The sequence below is a fragment of the Stigmatopora nigra genome, chromosome 17, assembly GCF_051989575.1.
Source record: "Stigmatopora nigra isolate UIUO_SnigA chromosome 17, RoL_Snig_1.1, whole genome shotgun sequence".
In the NCBI taxonomy this organism is placed as follows: Eukaryota; Metazoa; Chordata; class Actinopteri; order Syngnathiformes; family Syngnathidae; genus Stigmatopora; species Stigmatopora nigra.
The window spans coordinates 8,556,502-8,566,978 of record NC_135524.1 but is presented as its reverse complement, the minus strand read 5'-3'; the positions used below and the strand labels follow the sequence as shown (position 1 = coordinate 8,566,978).

At 38.2% G+C, this 10,477-nt stretch overlaps 1 protein-coding gene across 1 annotated transcript; it reads left to right on the top strand.

Moving 5' to 3' along the window:
• The first annotated feature begins 2,631 nt into the window (after nucleotides 1–2,631).
• Nucleotides 2,632–10,092, top strand: LOC144211038 (adenosine receptor A2b-like). Its single transcript, XM_077738023.1, has 6 exons — nucleotides 2,632–2,719; nucleotides 2,847–3,009; nucleotides 4,707–5,075; nucleotides 6,412–6,543; nucleotides 7,109–7,212; nucleotides 8,009–10,092. Exons 3-6 carry the CDS (start codon nucleotides 4,837–4,839, stop codon nucleotides 8,857–8,859), a joined length of 1,326 nt encoding a protein of 441 aa, XP_077594149.1. The 5' UTR covers nucleotides 2,632–2,719; nucleotides 2,847–3,009; nucleotides 4,707–4,836; the 3' UTR covers nucleotides 8,860–10,092.
• Nucleotides 10,093–10,477: the final 385 nt, after the last annotated feature.

The window sequence follows — 10,477 nt, the reverse complement described above, 5'->3', positions numbered from 1 at the left end:
GTGTAGACACCTACATCGGAGGACACTCAGTGGCGTCCGTTCCTCCGTCCCAATTGCCTACACCGCTTGAACCCTGTCGTGCCTCAGCACAGCTTTTTTTGATTAGCCGGACGCTGACAGCAAAAACTCTCCTGTTGCCTTTTTTTCGCCGAAGATGGCCACACGTTTCCTCGACTAAGACAGGACCTTAAAAGACAAAACTCAAGTCTTAGTTCCTAACAACCACTCTGCTTCTCATGCCGATGCTGTAAATCAGGGTTGTTCAAAACCAGTCCTCGAGGGCCGGTGTGGGTGCAGGTTTTTATTCTAACCAGTGCAACGTAGACAGTTTAAACCCGTAATGGTTTATGCTAAAACGAATACACCAGATTGGTCAAAAAGATGTCCCATTGTTCAGTTGGAATGAAAACTTACACCGACTTTGGGTCTTTGTGGAATAGTTTTGACTATCCCTGTTGTAAATTAAGTGTTACGGGACGAAGGATAGTAAAATTCTTGCCTGTGTACCTTACTTTAGCTCTTTTTATGCCTTTTACTTGTATTTATTTGAGCTTTGTTCAAGTCTTGGAATAGAACGTCTGCTGGCTCTATTTATTTGTAATATCTTGAAGGAATAAATTAATGTCAAGGTAACGGGTCAGAGTTCTACTTTTTTTTTTTTAAATGATTGAGATTTGTCACTTGTTTGTCCCACTCGACTGCCCCCATATTTCATAGGCTCATCATTGTCCCCCGAGTTTGACGACCATTTCGGGCCATGGAGGCAACAGTGAGAGAGACCCAGAGTCCGGAGACAGGGAGTGGGCCAATGAACTGAATCAGTTCTTTAACAGGCGGAATATGCTGGTCAGGAGGGTCAGCTCTGTTCTGGGCTGTCCTATGGATTCTGTGGAGGAAGTGGGAGAGCGGAGGATGCTGACCAGAATGATGTCCATAATGGACAGCACCTCCCACCACATGCATGAGTCTATGGAGTCCCTCCGAAGCTCTTTCAGCAATAGACTGCTGCACCCTAATTGCAGGAAGGAGCGCTTCCGCAGATCCTTCCTCCCATATGCTGTCAGGCTCTTTAACAAAAAAATGAGTGTTAAGACCTACCGTATGTATACATGTACATCTATGTGTATGTATGTATGTATATATACGTTCATAAATAGGTATGTATGTGTGTATATACATGTGTGTGTGTATGTACATATATATATATATAAATATATATATATATATATATATATATATATATATATATATATATATATATATATATATATATATATATATATATATATATATATATATATATATATATATATATATATATATATATATATATATATATATATATATATATATATATATATATATATATATATATATATATATATATATATATATATATATATATATATATATATATATATATATTTATATATATATATATATATATGTACATACACACACACATGTATATACACACATACATACCTATTTATGAACGTATATATACATACATACATACACATAGATGTACATGTATACATACGGTAGGTCTTAACACTCATTTTTTTGTTAAAGAGCCTGACAGCATATGGGAGGAAGGATCTGCGGAAGCGCTCCTTCCTGCAATTAGGGTGCAGCAGTCTATTGCTGAAAGAGCTTCGGAGGGACTCCATAGACTCATGCATGTGGTGGGAGGTGCTGTCCATTATGGACATCATTCTGGTCAGCATCCTCCGCTCTCCCACTTCCTCCACAGAATCCACACATATATATATATATATATATATATATATATATATATATATATATATATATATATATATATATATATATATATATATATATATATATATATATATATATATATATATATATATATATATATATATATATATATATATATATATATATATATATATATATATATATATATATATATATATATATATATATATATATATATATATATATATATGTATATATATATGTATGTATATATATATATATACATACATACATACATACACACACACATATATATACGCGTGTTGCTGATATATATATCAGCAACACACGTATTTATTTATACATTTATTCATGTATTTATTTTATTTATTAACTTACTTATTGCCTATCTATTTATGTCTAAAATGCCTTTCCTATATCTGCATTCTCACCCTCTTGCTACTGTGACAACGAAATTTCCCGTGTATGGGATGAATAAAGTTATCCAATCCAATACCATGAGACTAAAGTGCAGCTTCATGTCGGCGTGAAGGGTAAAATGATTTCAAGCTGTTTAATCCCCATTAGAGTAGAAGGTCATTAAAGGTCACCAACCTTTGTTAAACTGAGAGCTACTGCTTCAACTACTGAACTGGTATAACTAGTGTATAAATAACATCATCCAAGACCCTATTATAGTATTCACTTTGTATGAAAAAGAAACTTTGAGAATGCTCTATATTACTGTAAGTATTTGACATTCGAGTTCATGTTTGTTTCACTTGGTGACAGCACACAAACATGCTTTATTGTTGCTCTGCGACTGGCGATATCGATTGACAGTTTAAAGGCCAATTCTCTTTATCGGTACATGCAGGATGTCCTTATCATTTCCTACGCGCCATTTTGCATGTGTGTGTGTGTGTTTTGGTCTGCCTAAGCCATCTGGAAGAAGGACAAATAAGACATCTGTCTCCTGGTGACAACAGTTTCGGTGAGGAAAATCCACATTATTTGACTTGTTATTAATATTATAAGAATGTCACACCGTCTTTAGGGTTTTTCCTACAAGCTGTTCTTTTCTTGGGCTGCGGGATAAAGCATTTTTGCAATTCCTTCAGGCTCTGAGAAGGATTCTAACGCGAGAACAAAAGGAAAAGTAGGACTTTGGGCCAGTCTACATGTCAGTCAGGATCATTGTGGGGTTTACGTGTGCACGCGGCAATGAAAAGACAACCATGAATGGAAAACGTGTGGAAAAGATGCAGCGACTGCTCAACATAGGTGAGAAGCGTTTATGTGCATGTCAAGAAATTGCTTAATTGTGGGGAATGTACTTACGTTCAAAAGGAAGACTCATATTTGGTTTATGTTTTTGAATTTGTGGACATTTTACATAGCTTGAAGCTAATTGAAGTATGCAGCTGATCTGTTTTGCAAGAAAATTCAATTTTTGCATCAGAAACAACTACATTTTATTTAGTATGTAGGAAATCTGATGCTGTAAGAAAATTACCTTCTGGGGGATCATTTCGGAATACTGTAGTAAATTGAACTATTTATTTAGATGCATGATTATGTTGACATTTTCGTAGTTTAACAAACTATGTTTTTGAAGTTGTACTCTCGTTGTTTTTTTGGGTGGGGAGACATTTTTGCTTGAATAATAAAATCCTCAATTGAAGTAAAATTGAAGCAAATTCCATTCAAAGACCAACAAGATTTGTGATTTTAAAATAGCATGTAGTTATCTTAACAGTGTTTAATGGATTTGTTTTAAACTCTTATTGATGTGTGTCATATTTTCCACTTGTGCCAGAATTAGGTCATATTTACTTTTCTTGTTGATGTTGTCAATCAATATTAAGTCAGCTTTAGCAAAAAAAAAAAAAGACACAACCCTTTGGAACCTATTAAAAAAGTATTTGGAATCAGTCCAAATGTAGAAATAATTTTTTTATTAGATATTTATATTTTCCCAAATAATCATGGTTTGTTTCTCCCGATAATTAAAATGTGGTGTATTTTTTCATTGTAATTGACAAACCAGGTTCAGACAAAACTTTGATTAATGGATAACTTTATTCATCCCGTATTTGTGAAATTTCATAGGTTTTTATCAAAGAATTTAGTTTTTTTTATTTAATAATAAATAATATTTGAGCTTGGTTCTTAAAATCATGCCTTTTTCTTCATTAATTATTTTCATTTAGTTGATTCCTCAAGAATTATTTTTTAAATTTTCTGTCTGGTCTGAGTGAATTATGTTAAAATACATTATTCTTGCTCATTCAAACCACAAATATATACATATATATGTATGTATGTATGTATGTATGTATGTGTATATATATATATATATATATATATATATATATATATATATATATATATATATATATATATATATATATATATATATATATATATATATATATATATATATATATATATATATATATATATATATATATATATATATATATTTTTTTTTTTTTTTTTTTTTTTTTTTTTTTTTAATTGATCATCATGTCACATGATTTTTCTCACCCAACACATTGCAGTATACCTCAGGTTTGTAGCTTATAGACAAAGTAACATTTGAACAGGTTCTGGTACAGTAAGAGCAAAATAATTCTAATTCACTACTGATTTTGTTTTTAAAAAAAGAAAAAGAAAGGATCTGTCCGCTTTTTTAATAAATTCCTTTAAAACTGAACAGAATATTTTTGGTTACCTCATGTTATCAGTAAAGGGGAAGGGTCTGAAATAGTACTGTACATGGTTGGTGTGGTTACAGGAAACATGTTTTCAGAATAAAAAAGGCTTATTGTGTGATTTGGCCAGGCGTGAGAAGCAAACTGTTCCCCTTGTCATGTAAAGATAGATGGCTTTTAAATGAGCTTGTGTTTGTGTTTCAGTGGGCAAACCTGTTATTTGCACAGGAACTCAGTCTGTATTCTCTCCGCTTACTTTACCAGATCAGTGCCCTTAAATTGGGAGCCAGAACATCCCGGACAGAGACTACGTCATGAGGTTCGGCTGAGTGTCACAAGCCCTGTCGTCCAAGCCACGGCCGTTTCCCGTCTCCTCCTCAAATGTAGCTGTAGGATGCAAATCGGGGTGCAAAAGAAGACAGGAGGACGCACCATGCTGAAGAATGACCAGCTGGTCTACATTGGCCTGGAGCTGGTAATCGCCTGTCTGGCCGTGGCCGGGAACATTCTGGTGTGCTGGGCTGTGTGCCTCAACTCCAACCTGCAGAGCATCACCAACTTATTTGTGGTGTCGTTAGCGGCAGCCGACATTGCCGTAGGCCTGCTGGCCATTCCGTTCGCCATTTCTATCAGGTATCAAGGACACCCTTCACGTTGGATTGAATAGATGAAAGGGACACAGAATGCAAATAAATCACTTTTACAGCTGAATATATGAGGGCTGAAAATAGCGATTATTGAAGTATTCAATTGAGCTCTTGATTAAGAATCCTTTTTAATATTGATTTAATTGTGGGACATTTACTGTGTGGCAGAAATATTTTTGATGTGAAACAGAGAAACAGGCATGAGTGGTTGGCATGTCTCCCTCACAGCTTTGGAGTCCTAGGCTCAAGTCCAGGTCGGTCCATCTGTGTGGAGTTTGCATATTCAACTCGGGTCTGCGTGGGTTTCCTCTGGGTACTTCATTTTCCTCCCATATTCCAAAAACATGTATGGTAGGCTGAAATGAGATGAGAATAGAGAAACAATTGTTTAGGCATCAACATCTATTTTGATCATGGTTCCTAGATTTGCATTATTAATAGAGTATTACATTTAATGTCATCTCATTTTCTGAACTGCTAGGGGGTGCTGGAGCCTATCCCAGCTGACTTCGGGCCAGAGGCGGGGGAAATCCTAAATCGGTGGCCAGCTGATCGCAGGGCACGAGGAGACGGATAAGCATTCACACTCACACCCATACCTCGGGGCAATTTAGAGTGTCCAATCAGCCGACCATGCATGATTTTGGAATGTGGGAGGAAACAAGAGTACCCGGATAAAACCCACGCAGGCTCAGGGAGAACATGCAAACTCCACACATGTATACCGACCTGGATATGAACCCAGGGCCCCAACTGTGTATTAAATATGAATACAAAATAATGTCTTGACTGAACTTTCAAACTCTGCACAACCAACACAGGCCATGCAATGTGTCGATATCCAAAAATAGATATGTAGTGTATTAGAACAATGTAATTTGTCAAAAAATAATTTTAAATTATTTATTTATAAATAATTAAACACTTAGGTTGGGCTATTTACATTTTTATACTGCTTTTAACCAAACATTTTTAAGCTTATGTCATTTTGTTTGTACTTGTGGGGGCCCAGTCGGCCTCACAGTTCTAAGATTGAGGGTTGATTCCCAGGTTCGGACCTTTCCGCGTGTAGTTTTCATGCTTACGTGGGTTTTCTCTGGGTACGCCGATTTCCCCAAAACATTAATTGTTGGCTGGTTGAATATTTTAAACCAAACCTAGTGGGTAAGCGGTACAGAAAATAAATGAATGAATCGTCTAAACATGTCAGATGGGCACAAAAAAACAGGCCTTTTATACCAAAGGGTTTCAATTAGTTTACCAACAAATAACCAACTTCATTTTTTATTATTTTTTTTATTTTACATGAACCGTGACACCAGTACTGGCTTTTGTGCTGATTTCCATGGATGTCTTTTCATCGCTTGCTTCGTCCTGGTGTTGACACAGAGTTCCATCTTTAGCCTTCTGGCAATTGCTGTGGATCGATACATCGCTATCAAGAACCCACTCAGGTAAGATGGAAGAATTAGTAGTGAATTTCTCCTATACATCAAACTTTAACATTTGAAATTGAAATGTTTTCAAGTTTGCCCTTAAATCATTAGATCTTTCTGAAAATTGATCCTTGGAGAAAAAAGTTTGGACACTGCTCTAAAGATTGTCATTTGGCCAAAACACACCCCAAGCTCCTGTTGTTTAAACGTGCTTCATTAAAGCTTTTATTTTCACCCGGAGCTCCAGTACATTCTTCCATACTGAGAGGATATTTGTATTCACATAAGCCACAGCAGGTGACTCATTTGCATAAGCAGTTGCATAACGGCTTGGTTTTCGCCTTGTATCTGAGACTAAAGACTAGCGAGTCGCATGGGAAGACTCTAGAGTAACGGTGGAAAACCAACACAAAATACTCAGTCCTGCTTAAAACCCAGATTCCCTCTGTCCAAAGCTATAAAAAAATAGATTTAGAACTAAAAATTAGTAGTATTTAGTAGGAATTTTCTCTCATGACTTTATGATGAAAGGCCTCAGAGTAACTTTCAGTTTTGTATTTAATTATGCATTGTTATTTTGCAGGTACAACAGCTTGGTAACAGGGCACAGAGCAAAGGGCATCATTGCATTGTGCTGGCTCCTCTCTATAGCCATTGGCCTGACCCCAATGCTGGGTTGGAACAAAAGTAAGTGTAGTTTTTAATTTTGCACCATGAAAATTCTGGTTTGGTCGGCCCGGCAGATGAGTGGTTAGCACGTCGGCCTCACAGTTCTGGGGCCCTGGGTTCAAATCCTGGTCGGTCCACCTGTGTGTTCTCCCCGGGCCTGTGTGGGTTTCCTCTGGGTATTCTGGTTTCCTCCCACATTCCAAAGACATACATTGTAGGCTGGTTGGACACTCTAAATTGCCCCGAGGTGAGTGTGAGGGTTAGTAAATGGTTGTCTCTGCTTGTGCTTTGAAGCCCCCCACCGGCCTCTCCGCTGCTGCTGATTAGGTGATAGGACATTTTAGGAGGATTTAGGCAAAGTAGATGATGTTTAAAACCTCCAGACTATTGAGGGACTGTGTGGTAACATCAGTTTCAGTTTGCAGAATGTCCCCACCTCCTGTGTGTGGCTCCAGTTTCTTACCTAGTTCTACAATGTCTTGTGTGTCTTGTGTCTGTCTTGCTACAGCAACCAAGAAATTTTCCGCAAACGGAAACGTTTATTAATTCCTATATTGATAATGAATGTCAACTTGACTCACTCGCCTGACTTCGGTGCGGACAGGTGCGTCCTCAATTCCCGCTGGTGGTGTATGTCTATAAGTGCAGCTGGTTGTTTGTCTCTCTGTGTGCCCTATGACTGATTGACTGGCGACACGGTCTAGGTTGTAGTCTGCCTTTCGCCCAAAGTCAACTAGGTTAGGCTCAAGCAACCCCCTTAACAGGAAGCCCGGTATGGAAAATGAATGAATGTCAACTTGACTTTATTGCACAGGATTGAACGCCACCTCTACCGCCTCCAGCAGCTGCCCCGAAGGATTGACCGAGTGCTTCTTCGAAGGAGTTGTTACCATGGACTACATGGTTTATTTCAATTTCTTCGGCTGTGTGATGTTGCCCCTAATGGTGATGCTTGTGGTCTACGCTCATATCTTTATGGCTGCCCGGCGGCAGCTCCACCTGATGGGCCTAAAAAAGATCAGCCCTGCGACCCCTGCTATTGGAAAACCATCGTCCTCATTTCGTTCCACTTTCCAGAAGGAGGTGCACGCCGCCAAATCTCTTGCTATCATCGTGGGACTATTTGCTTTTTGTTGGCTTCCCGTGCACATCATCAACTGTTTTAACTACTTGTGCGACAGCTGCAACCGTCCGCACCACTGGGTGATGAACATTGCCATCATCTTGTCCCACGCCAATTCTGTCGTTAACCCCTTCATCTACGCCTACCGCATTCGGGAGTTCCGACAGACTTTTCGGAGGATTCTACGCCAGCACATTCTGGGCCAGAAAGATGGCCATGGTGTCCGGGTAGGGAGTGCCGAGGATCGAGACACGAGGAGTATCAAGCGGACTTTTTCACATATCAGTAAAGACGATTCATCGTGCGGCACCACCGTAGACAGTTACATCCTTGATTCCAACCAGTGGGCGTCAACCTTGGATACTCTACCAAACACTTGCATTCCCAATGGAAATACAACAGCGCAACAGCGGCAATGTTCATACCCCGAAGGGATCAACCGTGTGGAAGACAGAGAGACTGGAAGCTGTATTTTCTTTGTCAATGTTCAAAGTCTTCCCTACTCCCATAACCACACGATGGAATTAACAGAAGTGTCATAACAAAAATTATAATCCTAATTTTTGTCAGTGAAAAGCTAATCGTGCATATGTTTAATATGTTCTATAGTCTTTGGCGTGTCCAAGGAAATGTTCGTGCACTGAGTGTGTCTTAACTCTATTTCTGTTACCCTGAAATCCTAGATGTCTCACAATTTCTGTTTATGTCACAGGAAAGGAAGTTTCTGTTCAGGTCACATAAATGTTTTGCGAGGCAATTTTAATCCAATTATGTATCAGCATGGTATGCTGCAATTGAGTGGGGGATCGTGAATTTCAAACAGACGCCTTCAGCTAGGTCTGAATCAATCCAACCATTTAAATTAATTTTATGGCTATAAAACATTTACTGCGACACATAAAAAAAGCATCAACAATAACCTCATACAATTGAAATTTTATTTAGGAATATAGCCACATTTTACTCACCAAAAATCCTTTTTATCTGTACACAAAATCCATCCTTTTTTCTTTCCTCCTTTTTTTCTATTGCCATCGAAGCTAATGGTGAAAGTCGAAACTGTCCTGTCGTATTTTTGGCATACATTCTTATTCGATTTAGTGCTGAAAATGTTAATTCCCGGTTGTGACGGGCCAAAACACAACTAGGTATTGTCCGGAAACAGGAAGGCAATTCACAAATGAGTGAGGGGTGTCAAATAAAATATTTTATCTAGCCCCACGTTAACTTGGTAAGGTCTGGTCTGGTTTGATGAGCGATTTGATAACTGCTTAGCAACAGGTCATCGCTTCACTGATTTTGCAACCAAAACAAGATTGTTTTATCAGGTCAAATATGAGACCATATGCCCGCGATGGAGCTGCTTTTAGAGTCACGTTTGTAGACATAGACACACATGCACACAGTACACAAGGCTCTACGCTACAGACCACTCAGCGAGGGGTGTTTACAGAGAGGCCTCACACTGACGCCAATGTAGCGCTTAATGCAATGGAAATCAAATGCAGGGTTATTTGATCATGTTTTTTATTGTGCCATTACAATTTCTCTTTCACCATTAAAACCCCTTTTACTTCATGAAAGACTAGCTGTCTATCATTAAAGATCTTTTAAGTGCTTGACATGGCCTTGTGTTCAGGAACCGACACATTCATTCTCATGTAGCATTAGTTCATTCTATACTATGTAAATGTATTACTCATGCTTCGTTAATGAGGTTGAATACAAGTGTTTTTGTTACAGTTTTGTATCATTACAATTAAAAATTATGCTTAATCATACATATAAATAATGTGTTCTCATTTTTAGTGGTGGCCCGGTGTACAAGTGGTTAGTGCGTCGGCCCCACAGTTCCGAGATGGAGGGTTCAGACGTTCCTGTGGGGTGTTTGTATACTTGCGTAGGTTTTCTATGGGTACTCCTCCCACATCCCAAAAACATGCATGGTAGGCTGGTTGAATGCTCGAAATTGCCTCTAGCTATTGTGAATTTTAAATGTTGTCTAACCAATGATTGGCTGGCCACCAATTTAGGGTAACCCTACCTGGTGCTCGCAAGTAGCTGGGATAGGCTCCAGCGCCGCCTGCGACCCTTGTGAAAATAAGCGGTATACAAAATGGATAAATAATCGTTAGAAATGTCCTGTGCCTACAGCATCCA

Bases quoted from the DNA above. Each gene is read 5' to 3' on its own strand.
- LOC144211038 (XM_077738023.1), top strand. From the start codon at position 4,837: ATGCAAATCGGGGTGCAAAAGAAGACAGGAGGACGCACCATGCTGAAG. The intron at 6,544-7,108 runs GTAAGATGGAAG...GTTATTTTGCAG, and splicing joins GCTATCAAGAACCCACTCAG to GTACAACAGCTTGGTAACAG. The intron at 7,213-8,008 runs GTAAGTGTAGTT...TTTATTGCACAG, and splicing joins AATGCTGGGTTGGAACAAAA to GATTGAACGCCACCTCTACC.